This window comes from Protopterus annectens, chromosome 9.part0 (assembly GCF_019279795.1).
Source record: "Protopterus annectens isolate FY-2018-M chromosome 9.part0, PAN1.0, whole genome shotgun sequence".
Taxonomy (NCBI): Eukaryota; Metazoa; Chordata; order Ceratodontiformes; family Protopteridae; genus Protopterus; species Protopterus annectens.
In genome coordinates this window covers 863404731-863421971 of record NC_056743.1, presented here as the reverse complement: position 1 = coordinate 863421971, position 17241 = coordinate 863404731, and the positions used below count along the sequence as shown (strand labels likewise).

General features: G+C 44.3%; 1 protein-coding gene across 1 annotated transcript in view; it reads left to right on the top strand.

The window, feature by feature from the left end:
* The window catches only part of LOC122810601 (tetraspanin-31-like), a 261380-nt gene that overhangs the window by 180151 nt on the left and 63988 nt on the right, over positions 1–17241 (top strand). The window contains exon 5 of the mRNA XM_044082177.1: positions 12887–13000. Within this exon, the coding sequence (XP_043938112.1) occupies positions 12887–13000 (114 nt within the window). The remainder of the gene's footprint in view (positions 1–12886; positions 13001–17241) is intronic.

Sequence of the window (17241 nt, the reverse complement as noted above, 5' to 3'; positions counted from 1 at the left end):
GCTACTGAGATCCCACCTGCTCCTGCATGTTCACAGGATTTATCAGATACTATCCCTTTGGATATTTCTACCCCTGCACGTGGAGCTGCTAGGCCTCCTGCATCCATGTCGATTAAGGCCTTTGCCAGGGCTAAAGCAGCAAAAACTACCAAAACTGTGCCTGCTAAGACCCCCTCTCACAGGCCCAGTTCTAGTTCACAAATGCTTAGTCTAGCAGAGGATCTCATTTCTGTGATCCGAGGATCCCAACCACATCCAGACAGGGCCTCTCACCCACCTCCAGAGAAGAGGACTAGAGTAGAGCCCCCTGAGCCAGTTTCTTCAGATGGCTCCTCTGATGAATCAGATAATTCAGACCCTCCAGAGGCCCCTTTTTCTCCTTATGAGGACTCTGATGCAGAAGAGTCCATTCCTTCTGCCTCTCCGCCTGAGGAATTTTCTTTTGGGGAAACCTTGCATGCTATGAGGGAACAATTTCAATGGCAGGGCCAGGATTTTCAGACTCTAGGAAAAGGCTTAGAACCTTTTTGCATTTGCCACAGCATAGGCCTTTAGCCATTCCTCCAGTACTTACTGTTGTGGATGATGCTTTTAATGATGCTTGTACTGCTCCTGATTCTCTTCCTCCGGCCCCTGCTAAGCCCGATAGGTACTACAGGGTTACGGACACACATTATCATTTGTATAAGGCCCTTTGCAGATCCGAAACTATCTCCCAGGGACCCAAGGCTGTAGCAGTTACCTCTACCAAAACCCTCCCTCTGAAAGGGAATCTAGGGCCTTAGAGATGGGGTAAAAAGTTTACACTTCTGCTACTCTTTCAGCTAGGGCCTTGAACTGTCAATTCCACATGATTCAGTATCAGGAATTTATGTTAGACCAGTTAACTAAAAAACTGTCCTCGGATGAACCATTAGACAAAAAATCTGTACAGGAAATGGTACATAACATTCAGCATGTCAGTAATCATTCCTTAAAATGCGGCTATGATGCACTGGAGGCTTCCTTTAGATCAGCCATGACTGGCACAGTGATCAGGAGACATGCATGGTTAAAAGAACAGTCCTTACCAGACAATGTTAAATCAAAGCTCCTAGATGCTCCCATGGATAAGCTCAATTTGTTTGGCTCCCCTGCACAGCAGGTGCTGTAGAAGGTGGAAGAGAAAGCAAAATCTGTCCAGACAGTCAAGGATTTCTTGCAGGTCCAGCCTCCAAGGTTTAGCAGGAACTGGCCTTCCAAGAATTGGTCCTTTCCAGACACCTCCAGAGCTCCGAGAGGCAGGAATAGACGCTCAAGAGGCAGGGGTCAATCCAGAGGTGCCTACAGGGGACGTCCGTGGCAGCCTAACAACCAGCGAGGTACAGCCACAGATCCAGCCACCACCACCACTTCCACAGGACAATCACAGTGACTTGGCTCTGGCACCGCCTACCAGGGAGCAACTAGAGGCACCCTTAGGCGGGAAGCTAGCCTTATTTTCAGTAAACTGGCATTACATCACAGGAGACAAATGGATTTTACAGACAATAGACCAAGGTTACAGGTTTCACTTCCATACTCTACCAAGGAAGAGAGGAATGCCAAACCTACCTCCAAGTCAGAAGACAGAAGCTCTAGAACAAATAACTCACTTACTAAGGATGAGAGCTGCAGAAAGGGTACCATCTATGGAACAAGGGCAAGGATTTTACTCCAGACTTTTCCTGGTACCAAGAAAAGAAAACCAATGGAGGCCTATTCTCGACCTGTCCGCTTTAAACACATACCTCATTGTTCCAAAATTCAAAATGCTGACCCTACAGCAGCTTCTTCCCATGCTGGGCAAGGAGTCTTGGCTGGTAACTCTAGATCTCAAGGAGGCATACCTGCACGTCCCCATACGACCAAATTGCAGAAGATACCTCAGATTTCTTGCAGGATCAGAGCATTATCAATTCTCAGCATTGCCCTTTGGCTTATCTACTGTGCCCAGAGTATTCACGAAATGCCTGGCATCAGTAATTGCTCATTGCAGGCTTCAGGGAATTCAAATTTACCCTTACCTGGACGACTGCCTGTTACAAGCGGACAACAAAAACAAATTAACAAAAGATTTGCAAAAGGTCATTCATCTACTACAAGCCCTGGGATACACAGTCAATATAAAAAAGTCAAGGCTGATACCATCCCAAAGGATAACGTTCTTGGGTGCAGATCTGGACACATCAAAACAAATGGCATTCCTGACAGTAGAAAAACAGGAGCAACTCCCTTTCTACTTCATGGCATTAACAAAACAGAACCAGCTAACAGCAAGAAAAGTCCTGCAAGCTCTCGGTTACATGGCATCCTGCATAATATTGATTCCACATGCCAGACTACATATGAGAAAGTTACAGTGGTACCTAAGGAATTTATGGTCTCAGCACAAGCACAGCCTAGAAACCCAAATTCCAATAATTCCATGCCTGAAGCAAGAATTCCAATGGTGGGCTCAGGCCTGTCAAACAAACAAGGGACTGCCCTTCCACAGTACTCAACCAAGCCAGACCATCACAACAGACGCTTCAGACCTCGGTTGGGGGGCACACATGCTGGACAAGTGCATACAAGGCTTATGGACTCAAGACCAGCTGCACATACACATAAATCAAAAGGAAATGCTGGCAGTAAAACTGGCAATTCAGGCATTCAGACCATTTCTTCGACAGGGTCAACTGCTGATAAGGACGGACAACACCACAGTTATGTGGTACATCAACAAACAAGGAGGCACACATTCATACCCTCTATGCCGGATGGCAATGGACCTCTGGAATGTGGCACTGAGCTTCAACATTCAGTTACAAGCAATTTTTGTGCCAGGAAAAGAAAATATACTAGCAGACATCCTAAGCAGAACTGCCATGGATGCCCACGAATGGATGCTGCATCCGGACATCTTCAAAACCATTACAAGGAAATGGGGACTACCAGAAATAGACTTATTTGCACACAATCACCAACTGAAAAAATTCTGCACAAGGACGTACCACCCACTTGCTTGGAAAGTGGACTCCCTATCTTTCAGTTGGAAAAACCTGACAGCATATGCATTCCCACCTCTTCCTTTGATGCACAAGGTGCTATTGAAGATCAAAGAAGACCGTCCAAGGATCATCCTGATAGCTCCAGACTGGCCAAGGCAACATTGGTAACCATTACTGAGGAGTATGTCTCGGGAACAAATATGGCCTCTGCCCCTAGTTCCCTTGCTGTTAACACAGAACAACTTCAAAACCCTGCATTCAAACCTGAAAACACTGCAGCTGGCTGCCTGGAACATTGCATAAGACCAAATAACCCAGATTTATCTCAAAGGGTTAAAGACATTATCTTGGAGGCTCGCAGACCCTCAACAAGAAAAAAATATTCAGCAAAATGGAAAAGATATCTCATTTGGAGTACAGCAAAAGGAGAGAATGTGTCACTGGTAAACATAGCTAACATCCTGGAATACTTGGCAGAGCTCTTCCACAACGGCCTGTCCTATTCTTCCATTAAGATTCATGCATCAGCCATTTCAGCAGAATACAACTTGGATCCTCCAGTCTTCTCACATCCTCTGCTCAGGCAGTTTCTGAGAGGAATTAAAAATGTTAAACCACCTAGGAAGCCACCATTGCCAGCATGGGACTTGAACTTTGTGCTAGAAAAGTTGACACTACCTCCTTTCGAACCAGCAGCAACAGCAGAATTACAATACTTATCATGGAAAACTGCTTTCCTGCTTGCAATCACTTCAGCTAGAAGGGTATCTGAGCTACAGGCATTAATGGCAGTACAGCCCTTCCTGATCTTCCATCAAGATAGTGTCCATGAGAACTAATCCTACTTTTATGCCAAAGGTGGTCTCCAGGGTATCTTTAAATCAAGCTATCCACCTACCTACATTCTTCCCCAACCCACAGAACAGGGGAGAAAGACTGTTGCATACCTTGGATGTACGTAGACAATTACGTTACTACTTGGACAGGACCAAGAGCAACAGAAAAACTGACCAGCTACTGGTAGCATATTCAACAGGAATGGAAGGAAAAGCAATTTCAAAACCGACAATCTCTAAGTGGATAGGAAATTGCATTAGATTTTGTTACTCCTACCATGGGAAGAAAACTCCAGAAAACATCAGGCCTCACTCTACAAGGACTACAGCCACTACCACAGCTTTTTTACGAGGAGTGGCTACCAAAGACATTTTAGAGGCTGCTACTTGGAGCTCCGTGCATACATTTGCCAAGCATTATAATTTACCTTTATACTCCAGATCCCGAGCAGGTTTTGCCACTGCTGTTTTGCAAGGGATCTTAACTACACCATAATCTTAATTCTCCTCCTCCCCAGTTTGGCTATGGTATTCTACCCATTTGTAAGGACTGCAGATGCATCCTTGAAGGACATAGTACAGTTTTGTACCTACCATAAATGTAGATGTCCGATAGGCATGCATCTGCAGTCAGGATTACCCACCCTCCTTCCCCTCTGTGGTACTCCTAGGGTATTTGCCCATCTTGTAGCTAGCTGGGGGAATCTATTATGGTGTATTTGTTTGTATATATGTACATACATGCTTATTTTTTGTTTGCTCTCTACTATTTGGAACCATTTGCATTTATCCAAATTTAGCCTTCCTAGAGGGCACCTGGCATCTGGGGCAAGAAACACTGAGGAAAATGGCGTCGGCTGATGCCTTTATACCCAAAGAACTGCCGCTATGATGTCGGGTGAAGTGCGACACCAGCCGAGGCCAGACCCAGACTTTGGAATCCGGCCGACCGAAGGGCTGCCTGACGACAGGACAACCCATTTGTAAGGACTGCAGATGCATGCCTATCGGACATCTACATTTATGGTAGGTACAAAACTGTACTTTTTTTATTAGAGCCTCCGAGTATGTCTTTGTGTTTTTATGTGTTTGGTTTGCAGTTGTGGTAGGTCTATGTGGGACTGGGATTGTTGTGTGTGTGGTTGCCATCTCCTCCTGCCTGGTCATGCCAGCCCTGAGTTGAGAGAGTTCAGCCTCCAGTTTGGCTATATAGTTGCATCTCTCACATGTATTTGTGTTTGTTGGGAGGAGGATAGGGTTGTCTGTGTACATGAGGCAATTGTAGCATTGTCTCAAGATACCCAGATTGACCAGCTGAACTGGAGACGACGCCAGTAATCTACCACTCGACATGCTAGAACAGTATAAGGGAGTGGTATACCTTTAAGGGAAGTGGATATTCACAGTGGTGGTAAGTAGATGTGTAGTGCTTTACTTAGTACGAGAGTGCTTACTTAGTAGAGACATAATGAGAACAAGTGCTAGGCTTTATAATACAGTGAGTAGTCTGGTTATACTAAGAGTAGAGCTTCCTTAAGGGAAAATTTGAAGAGCACACTTGGCAGAGCCAGAAAAAGTTTAACCGGCGTTGCGCTATGGGCACGACAGTGCAAAGCCGTGCAAATGCGGATTTTAAACAGTGAACTACAAAAGAGCTAGAAATGGTCCAAAACAACCAATTACTACAGATTCTTGTGCTGAGGTCACTTCCCCCAAGGACAGGTAGGCTGCTCAAGGCTCCCCACTCCCACTGGTGAGCAAAGAAACTTCCTTCTATCCAAGTAAGGTAATGGACAACACAGGAACTACACCACAGCCCAGAATACAGCAATGCCTGTAAACTGGTCTAAACTAGTCGAGGAAGGCGGGAAAACAAGGATTATTTTTTTGTTTTTTTGGTAGAAACGCACAGAAAATGCAGAAACAGTGATAAATTAGTTACACAGGCTAGCACACTTTAGTGGGCAGCCACCACAGTTAAACAAACAAACAAGCAAACTTTCGATCAAATTCGACTAAAATGTAACTTTTAAGTGCAGATTTTAAAATAATGCAGCAATCAGTTAAAAAAACAGTTCAGGCTAGTTCAAGGTAAGCTACAGAAGCTATTCCAAGTGAAAAAAAGCAAAGATACTTAAATCCAGAAGGTAGTTTGAGTTCCCTGCTGCTAGGACCACTCTGTAAACCCACGTGGAGCTTGTCTGAGCAGTATAGCCAGAAAAAAAACGCCCAGAGGCAGATTTTAAACAGTGAACTACAAAAGAGCTAGAAATGGCCCAAAACAACCAATTACTACAGCTTCTTGTGCTGAGGTCACTTCCCCCAAGAACAGGTAGGCTGCTCAAGGCTCTCCACTCCCACTGGTGAGCAAAGAAACTTCCTTCTATCCAAGTAAGGTAATTGACAACACAGGAACTACACCACAGCCCAGAATACAGCAATGCCTGTAAACTGGTCTAAGCTAGTCGAGGAAGGCGGGAAAACAAGGATTATTTTTCATCCCATATAGTGTATGCAACTGCAACAGTGATGTAGTGATGAACATAGTGCAGCTGTGTAAGTAAACTTACCATAACACTAGATGTTAGCATAGATCATTGCAGTAAGAACAACCTCCCTACATCTTGTCTTTTTTGTTATGTTTTATTCCAGGATGTAGATATTTTCCTATGCCTTTCTCCTAGCACATACCTGGTTGGTTGAGCTCTAGCGTTCCTTACTGTGAGCCAAGAAAGCCCTGAGAGTTTGATGATGATGTGTTTCACTGTTGCAGTCATCACACTTGGCTTATCTGCCTGTAGGTAGCCATCAGTCGGCCCGAATACCAGAGACTTCGTATTTCTGCGTCGGATGCTGTCACTCCTTCCCTGATGTCAGGTTGTCAGGGGTATAAAAACTGGCAACCGACGCCATTACGTCAGTCTTTCTTGCTGAGGAGGAGCCCGAAGCAGAAGCAATTTGCAAGTGCCGGTTGGCCGCTACCCGAATTTTTCATTTTCAAGTTGAATAATCCTGAAGTCTTCTAAAGCTAAGTACCCCGTTGGGGATTCTTTTTTTCTTGCTATAACCGATGTCAGAAAAAGTTAACAATTGTCTTGCCTGTGGAAAGCAAATACCTCACAGAGATTTTAATTTTTACTGTGTCACCTGTTTAGGCCCAGACCACGACATCCCTCGCTGTTGGTTTTGTGCCTTGTTTAACGCCCAAAACATTCGTCGTTGGGCTCTCTCTGTTGCTAAATTCTTTCGCTGTCTATCTCCATCGGTAAACCATCCGACTACCGATTTTTCCAAAAAAAGTAAGGATAAAGACCGAGACAGACGCATAGGTCCAAAACTGCAGACGATGCTTCCGTTAAGCTAGTTACCAGAGCACAGGTACTCAGTGCGGTGCCTTTGCAGCCCCTGATGCCTGCTTCAGTGGATTTACAGGCCTCTGCTGAGACCCATTCTGAGTCTGGTATGCCACGAGATGCTTCGACTATGGAACCAGTGGGTGTCTCTACTGTGGATGGGTCCAGAGCCACTGTGCAGGCACCGGCTTCTGAGGCAGTTTTTTGCTCTACCGATGTTCGAAACAAACAGACGACTTCATTTCTGACCAAAATTACAGAGTTTCTAAGGCCCAGATTGTGCACTATGCTTAGAAAACCGACGACCAAAGTGCATGCTCAAGCACCCATGCCACAAAAACAAATGCTTAGAATGGCTGAAGACCTTATTATGCTGATTAGGGGAAGTCAGCCTCCCCCTGCAAAGAGAGAGAATCCAGTCCCCTTCAGGTACTACAGACCAGGAGTCCGATGACTCTGACCTTTCTGATTTTGAAGACTTGCCCTCATCTGCCTATGAGGATTCAGATGCAGATAAATCCATTCCCTCTGCCTCCCCTCCAGAGGATTTTTCATTTGGTGAAACCTTGCATACTTTGAGAGCATTTCCATTGGGAATACCAAGACTGTCCTCTGTCCAAAAAGAGACTCAGAAAATTTTTAGAGTTGCCTCAGCACAGGCCTTTAGCTACATCCCCTGTCCTGGATGGTTGTGGATGATGTTTTCATGGAATCCAGTCTTACTCCTGGCACTTTATCTCCTGCCCCTAGGAAACCAGACAGGTACTACAGAGTACCTGATACTCACAAGTTTATTTTCAAGAATCCTACTGCTGACCCAGAGATAATTTCCCAGGGGCCTAAAGGTATCAAGGCTACTACAGCCAAGAATTCCACCCCTTCGGACAGGGATTCCAGAGCTTTGGACAGATTGGGTAAGAAGGTATATACCTCTGCAACTCTTGCTATCAGGACATTGAATTGCCAGTTTCACATGCTGAAATACCAGCAACATAGTATGGAACCTGAGTTAGAAAATATATAGTTCCTGGTTACACGCTGAAAGAACGCTTGCTAATAAAAAATGACTAATGTATAAAAATAATAAATCGTTCAAGCAAGCGGTGACCGAATGAGATGTACTGTTCACTCCATAAAACAGACCTCCACTGGATACAGTCTCATTGATATAGACTCTAATAAATATGGCAATATTCATTCAATGAAATGTTGGCCATGTCAAATTACATTCATTAAGAACACAGTGATTAAAAACAGCCTTCTTGTCGAAAATAAATTGAATTAGAACTAGCAGCATAAAATTTATCATACATTAAAACATTGTCATAATCACAGACACACTGTCTATATCAATGAGACTATTATATACAGCGAGATTTACTTTGGGATGCGTTGTATTTTATTGTATTGTTTAAGATATGCTCATTATTCAAGTCTTAGCCATTGTAGTGTTTTTCTGTTTTAATTTACCAATTAACTAATTATTATGATTGCTACTAGTTATATAAGGCGCATGAATTTCATGCTTAGTGTTTTCGATCTGAAGAAGCTACTAGTTAGTGAAAGCGCTCATCGTTTTATATTTTAACTAATAAATTGGTTTATGCACTATTTAGACTGTATCCAGTGGAGGTCTGTTTTATGGAGTGAACAGTACATCTCATTCGGTCACCGCTTGCTTGAACGATATAGTATGGAACCTGTTAAGCAAAAAGTGGTAACTTTTCCAGATTGTGCAGAAAATAAAGAATTGCAGGAGCTTATGCACTCTGCAAACCAAGGCAGTAACCATACTTTGCAGTGTGGCTTTGATGCCCTAGAAGCATCTTGCAGGGCAGCAGTGACTGCCTCTGTACTGAGAAGACATGCTTGGCTGAAGGAGCAGACCTTGCCAGATCATGTCAAATCTAAATTACTAGATGCTCCTTTGAGTAAGGACTGTTTGGCACCAAAGTAGAAGAGGTTCTTAAAAAGATGGAAGAAAAAGCTAAATCTATACAGACTGTTAAATAATTCCTACAAGTACAACCCCCTAGATTCAGTAGGCATTGCCCTTCAAAACACTGGTCCTTTCCAGCCCCCTCCAGTCCTTCCCAAACAAGACCTAGGGGAAACAGACCATCCTGACTACAGTCTCTGGGTAAGCAGAGATTTAAGCAATGGGGTGCCCCCACCCCTAAAGCAGGGAGTGGTAAGCCACCTCCTTATTGAAAAAGCTCACAATGACTTCCTCACTACTTCCCAGCCCTGCCCAATTGCTTGTGCCCCTAGGAGGAAAACTTGCCCTTCATGCAAAAAACTGGATGTCCATCACTCAGGACCGATGGGCCCTCAACATTGTATCCCAGGGGTACAAATTTTATTTCCCTTCACTGCCAACCCCAAGGGTTATCAGACCTTCCTCCAAACCAGTGGGCAGAGGCTCAAAGCCAAGTACTTCCCCTGCTCAATATCAGAGCTAGTCAGCCTGTTCCAGTAGAACAGAGGAGTCAAGGATTCTACTCCAGACTCTTCCTTGTACCCAGGAAAGAGGGCTCTTGGTGCCCAATCCTGGATCTTTCAATTCTCAACACCTTCCATCAATGAAACGAAATCACAACTGGTACCCAGGCAAAAGATTGTATTCCTGGGACCAAGATTGGACACAACTTCCCAGATGGCATTCCTCACTTCAGAAAAGCAAGTCTATCTGACAGACTACTTCAAACAAATGGCCACCAGAACCCAGCTATCTTCAAGAAAAATACTGCAAGCCCTAGGGTTCATGGCCTGATGTGTACTGCTAATTCCATGTACAAGACTGCATATGAGGAAACTTCAGTGGTACTTAAAAAGTCTTTGGTGCCAACATTCTCAGGACCTGGAAACAGTCATTCCTCTAATACCTTGTCTAAGGACAGAGTTCCTTTGGTGGGCATAAGCATGCAACCACAGCAAGGGACTGCCATTTACTCAACCCCATGCCGCCCAGTCCCTGATCACAGACGCATCAGACTATGCATGGGGGGGGCACACATGGCTGGCAAATGTATTCAGGGCCACTGGAGCCCAAGTCAAATTCATCTGCACATCAACCAAAAAGAGATGCTAGCTGTACAGAATGCCCTGACAGCCTTCAGATCCCTACTCTTTCCAGGACAACTGATGATAAAAACAGACAACACCACAGTTATGTGGTACATCAACAGGGGGGGGGGAGCCCATTCTTATCCACTCTGCAGGTTAGCCATGGCCCAGTGGAACACTGCCTTGGACATCCAAGTCCATCTACAAGCTCATTTCCTGCCAGGCAAAAAAAAACTCACCGGCAGACGACTTGAGCAAAAATCTCCTAGACCCACCCGAGTGGAAATTGGAGCCCAGCATCTTCAACCTTCTGATTCAGAAATGGAGGACCCAGGGAGGTGGTTCTCTTTGCCTCCCCCTTCAACCACCAGCTAAGCAAATTCTGCACCAGGAACCCTCACAGCAGGGCCTGGAAAGTGGATGCCCTATCCTTTCAATGGAAAAAACTCTAGATTTTATGCTAAAACAAGGTAGGCCAAGGGCCATTCTGATTGCCCTGGACTGGTACCCTCTCCTGCGCAACCTGACAATGGTGCCACCCTAGCACCTACACCAGACCCCAACCCTGCTCTGTCAGCAGGAGGGAAGATTTTGCATCCACAATTGCAAGCCCTAAATCTTGCAGCCTGGCTTATTCCTTGAATACTCCACCAGCAACCCTAAGCAAATGGGTGCTGGACGCCATCCTTGAAGTCAGAAGGCACAGTACAAGAAAATCCTATGCAGATGAGTGGAAAAGGTACTGTTCTTGGATTCAGTCCAAAGGAAAGGACACAGAACTGCCCTCCTTACCTCTAATCCTGGATTACCTAGCAGAGCTACTCCAGAGGCCTATCCTTCTCCTCCATTAAGATCCATGCCTCTGCCATCTCAGCTCATTACAATACTGAGCCACCTCTAGTCTCCCACCCTCTCATCAAACAGTTCCTGAGAGGGGCAAACAACTTAAGGCCACCAAGGAGAGCACCCACCCCTGCTTGGGACCATAACTTTGTACTGGAAAAGCTCACGCTTCCCCCTTTTGAACCTGCTGCTTCAGCAGAGTTAATGGAAAACGGCCTTGCTTCTAGCCATCACTTCGGCTAGAAGAGTGTTTGAGCTAAAAGCACTGATGGCTGTGGAACCCTTCATTATTTTCCATGCTGACAGGGTTTCCCTCAGGGCTTAACCCTTCCTTTATGCCTAAAGTGGTGTCCATTGTGGCTCTCAACCAATCCATCCATTTGCCAACCTTCTTCCCTAATCCTCAAAATAAAGGGGAAAGGATCCTGCATTCTTTGGACGTGCACAGACAGCTCAGATTCTGCCTTGATAGGACTAAGCCTTTCAGAAAATCTGACCAGTTGCTAGTCCATTTTGCAACAGGGGCTGAGGGCAAGGCCATTTTAAAACAAACCATTTCCAAATGGATAGCACACTGCATCCATTTCTGCTACAAGCACCATGAAAAACTAACCCCTCAGGGGGTCAGAACACATTCCACTAGGGCTACATCAACATTTCTCAGGGGAGTCCCTACCAGGGACATCCTGGAAGCTGTTACCTGGAGTTCTGTACACACCTTCTTCACCAAGCATTACCACCTGCCTATCTTTTCCAAATCCAGGGTAGGTTTTGCTAGAGCAGTCTTGCAAGGCCTACTAGCCAGCCCTAACTCTAACTCTTCTTGACTGCCTCCACCCTTCCTCAGCTTTGGGAATCAACCCAAGTTTGACTGCAACAGTGAAATACGAAGAACATAGTACAGTTGGTACACTTACCATAAATATAGATGTTCAAGTGTATTCTGGTTTCCCACCCTCCAGCCCCCTGGTTTTCTCTCTCTCTCTCTCTCTCTTTCTCTCTCTCTCATATCTCTATGGCTATTTCTACTGGTATTGGTATTTACTTTTTACTGGTGGTGTTTTCCCTACCATATCCTAGCTCCCTATTTGGAGGCTCCTGACATTTGGGGCAAGAAAAACTGATGTAATTGTGTCTGTTGCCTGTTTTTGTACCATTGACGACCTGACGTGAGGGAAGGAGTGACAGCGTCCAACGAAGAAATACTAAGTCTCTGGTATTTGGGACAACTGAGGGCTACCTGCAGGCAGATAACCCAAGTGTGATGACTGCAACAGTGAATACACTCGAACATCTACATTTATGGTAAGTATACACAACTGAACTTTCTAACTGTTGACTTTATACTGCTGTCCTCTGTCTGTAATGCAGTTGATGTGCATGAAAGGTGCCCTAAAGCTTTGGAAACTGGATGGTCATTCACTCCTTAACAGGATATGTCCCATATAGTTTAGGCTGCTGCTCTACAATGATCTAGTGAAACATCTACTGTTATGGTAAGTTCACTTACACAATTGTACGTTTTCCTTCCAAAGGTATGTATAATAACATTTATTTTCACTGTGCGGTTTGAATTACTGGGTTTGCATATGAGAGACATGAACAGAAATACTTCCCATTTATATTTGTAAGTAGATTTTGTATTCAACAGGTTCAGTCAATTGCTGGGATCTTTAAAAAAAAAAGCGTGCATAGAATGATCTATAGACGTTGAGAATTATAAACGGTGTCTTTCTCTCTCTTTTTTTTTTTGTTTTTTTTTTTTTTGTTGTTTCAGCCATGTAAGCGAAATGGAAGCCATTGTGAAACCTGTGGTGATAAAATGTTGGCACATGCAGATGAAGCTCTGAAAATCATGGGCGGAGTGGGATTATTTTTCAGTTTTACAGAGGTATGACACACTGACATTCTTTGTGATCTGAAGTCAGAGTTACTACAATTTTTAAGCAGTCAAATGTTTTGCATAGGGAGTACCTTTAGATATTGAGTGATGGAGCTGTAAATGAGGATCTGATGCCATTTTTATTGGTTTCTAAAAGAATGGGTCTCTGATCCCACCCTCTGATCCAAATTGATCACTTTTCTCTAGATTCTAGGATCTGACTCTGATCCAAATTGATCACTTTTCTCTAGATTCTAGGATCTGACTCTCAGTCTGCTGCTTTTACCCATAATGCTCCTGACAACTCCATTACCTCCTGTCTCGTTTCCCGCTTTAAGGATTTGGTCGGGATTGCATTCTGTTGAGCTCAACAGTTTTGCAATTTGGGAATAGTGAGTGAAAACTTTATAGAGTTTAACTGTAATTTCCTTATTTATCATATTTTATAATGCCTGAAATTGTCGGATCCGACACCTTCAACCTCAGAGTCTTTGCAGCTCCGCAACCCTCTTTTTTCCTTCAGAGCCAGTGTCTCCAAGACTAAGGTCTCCTTTCCTGTAAGAGACCCCAAGAAAGTCTTCTGGATCTCCTTCCACTTCCTTTTTGATCAGGTCCTACAGAAGTCTTTCTGAAGAAGAGGTGGATAGAACAACGAGACAATTCCTCAGAACACAGAACCAGATGTGGGGGCCTTACCGCCTAGGTCTCCCATCAGATACGCGAGCCTTAAAACTCCCTCGCATACCAATCATTAGTCCTTCTCTAATCCAGCCTTTTGTTTCAGAGCCCTTGAATCTGAGATCTCCATGAATCAACTGTCTGACCCGAAGATAACCTTATCTTCAACTCAGACTATCTCCCTGATCTGTTTAGCTCCGACTCCCCTTGAGTACAACGTATCTTAGAGCTGAAGAGTTGGCTTGGATTCTGAGGGAATGACCTCGACTCCAAAGCTTTCGGAGCCGTCACTTCCCCTCAGGGCCTTAGCTCTGGACAGCTCGGCTCCAACTCCTTCCTCGGAGGGTTGTGAGGGCCCTGGTTTATTTGATCCAAGAGTTGTATTGTTTTTAAACCTGCACAAAATAATTTTAGTTGTAGAAGTCGTCCATGATATACTTTGAGTTGAGATTAATTTAAAATCGTCATAGCAGTGTAATGCTTTTTGCATCCTTGCATGTAAAATAGATTGGAGGAGTTGTAGATGGGCTGCTTATCTGTAAAAACCTAATGGTCTCTCTACAGGAGACTGCAAGTCTTGTCCAGTGTTTACATAGTTCACTAATGGAGGTTAGACAACATCCTTTGTTTATTCATCATCCCAACAAACCCATAGATTTCCCAGGCGTGCCTCTCAACCTATATGTGCAAGAAATCTGGACAAAGCCCAAAATAATGAGGGGAACAAAGGCCAGAAATAGGAATAATTAAGTATTGTGCTTTTAAATACAGATGAAAGTTGATATACCATAAGATTTGCATTGGCATGCATTTTCCAAAGGATATGAAGTCTGAAACTCAAAATGCCTGTTATTTAGTGACATCAATCCTCAATTTGCCAGAAAACCACACATATTTTATGAAGACCAGACCAAAAATAGTAGACAAGATTTCTTTTTTGTGTGTGTGTGTGTGGGGGGGGGGTTCTTAAATGCTGATGACTTAGTTACAGGAAGTTGCATAGATGCTCATATTTTTATAAAGTTTACTCCAATTAATACTTTATGGAGGTTAGACTGCTATATTTTCTTCAGGTTAGTAGAAGATTTAATAAGATGTTTCTACCCATTTTAATGCTCTGTTTATGTGAGTGTGATTTACTACTGTTTCTGTAAGCATGTAAAACTCCTACAGCCTTCCATAAGCGCATGTGTTGGTGCATTTGCAATGCTTATTGTCTGAGCATCCAAAATAACAGTGAGTTACATAGTGCTCTTCCATTTATAACCAGGCGATGGCCATAGCATGAGATTGTAAATGTTTGACTCTAGGGACTTTGACTGTAACAGTGAGTTACATAGTGCTCTTCCATTTATAACCAGGCGATGGCCATAGCATGAGATTGTAAATGTTTGACTCTAGGGACTTTGACTGCTAAAAGACTCTGGAAAACTGTTCTCCACTTTTGACTAAACCAACTAATTTAATGATGGCTTGCATCAGTGATTTCTTACTTTTGGAATACCTTCTGTTTTGAACACCCACACGCAAAACTCTGAATGCTAAAGTTAACGGTCAAGTCTAGCAGATGTGAGCAGTTAGTTACTAGACATGTAGTGAACAGAAACAAAGTTTTATTTTCTTCTACTTTTTTATTATTTTACTTAAGTTCTGCATGCAGTTAGCACAACTTAAGAGCAGAATTTTTTACATGTATACAAAAGTCAGTATTACTACATATTTACATACCTGTAGCTTCTACAGAACTAGCCAGTAACACAGAAGCAGTTGCACTTAGCACTTGCAAGATGTATCTAAGATTTTTTTTTCTTTTGAATGGTGGAAGCTTTTCTGTATTTTTTATATCAGAGCGTATGTTGTTTGAGGTTGGATCTACTCTAGAGAGGTTTATTCTCTTATGCCTAGCTTGAATGTGATTGTACTTTCTTTAATGTTTCTAAGGGAGTAGCTTTGTTTTCTGATTGATTACCGCTTTTGAGGGGTGGGCAGTACCCAAGATGTAGAATTCTGAATATTGGTGAATTGGAGAGAGAGTTGTATCTATTGGGTATTTGTAGACATTGTGCCTTTTCATTATAAGGTACAGTGAAGGTAGTTTGAATTTGCCAGCAGAGCAAGTATTTTAATTTTAGCAACTTGAATATTTTGGGTGGAGGGTGGTAGTCAGCTGTTCTAACAAATACTGATTGACAAAGGTCAAATATCTATACAGTTGTTTGTCGTCATGTATGCTTCAAGATAAAATATTCTGATCTGAAGTAGTTAACTTCATTTGATCAGCAACCTGTGGCTATCTGATCCAACCTCGGATCCAAGCCGGCAGCTTTCCAAGCTAAAGATCCGAGCTCTCAGCTCCTCCCTCTTACCCATAATACCCTGCTACCTCCATCCAGTCCTCAGATCTCGTTTGCCACGACTTCTGAAGCATTAGGGATGAGCTCTTAGCATCTTAGGTGAGAGGAATTTTTTTCTCAGATAAATACTTTTTTTGGTGTTTGTGTCTGTATAGTAGCCCTTAGTTTAGTTAAACCGTGTTTTTATAAATTTTTTGCGGTAAAATTAATATTTTTTCCCTTCCCCTTACTGTGTGTCGGGGTGTGCTTGTGTGTGATGGCCGAGGGTCCTAAGGCTATTTTTTCAAAATGTGCTGAGTGTGATCATAAGCTGTCCCCAGCGGATGGCCACACTCAGTGCGTTCTTTGCCTGGGGATAGCCCACTTAACATTGGGCTGCCAGATTTGTGCAGCCTTTAACCCCCGGGCTCTGACGGACAGGAGGAACAAGCTAATCCTGGTGGGACTCTTACACCCGTATTCTTCTTCCTCCTCTCCCTCAGTGGCACCAGTCATGGCTGCGACTGTCCAGCCTTCAGCTTCCCCTCCCCTGGCTGGGACTCAACCTCCTGCTGCTTCCCAGGGAGAGGGGGACTCTTCCAGTAAAGAGAAGAGACATAGGGAAAAGGACAAGGATAGGCACAAGAGCCATAAGCGGCATGCCGAATCAGTTCCTTTGGCGCCGCCAGTTAAATTGGCATGCCGAATCAGTTCCTTTGGCGCCGCCAGTTAAATTGACTTGTTCCCCTATGAGGGTTTACAGGTCTTCCCCCTCTTGGCTCCGTTCTCCACGCTTCTCTCCGGAGCCGGAGGAGGAGTCCCGGTCACCTTCGAAGTCGTCTAAGTGGCCTTCTCAGCCCGCCTCGACGACTTCTTCCAGGTGTACAAGGAGTCTGTCCGCAGATATGGACTGGATGATGCGTCGATTCCTGCAGGCCCAGATGCAGATGGGAGTGCTCCTGCCCCCCCCCCCCCCCGGGAGGGAGCTTGGTCCCTTTCTTTGCACCCATTGCCCCTCTCTCTGATCCACTGTCAGGTTTTGGAGCCGTCGGATCAGAGTCGTCTTGGAGCCGAGGAGTCGGTGCCGATAGTAGTTGCTACTTTGCTGGCCTTACCCTCGAGTTTATTGGGTTATCTTTCGGATCCGAGCTCTCGGGACCGAGAGCCGAGCTTCGGATCCGCAGGGGTGAGTGTGTCTAAGGCTCCGTTGCTGTCAGAGCACACTTCCCTTTTGGGTCC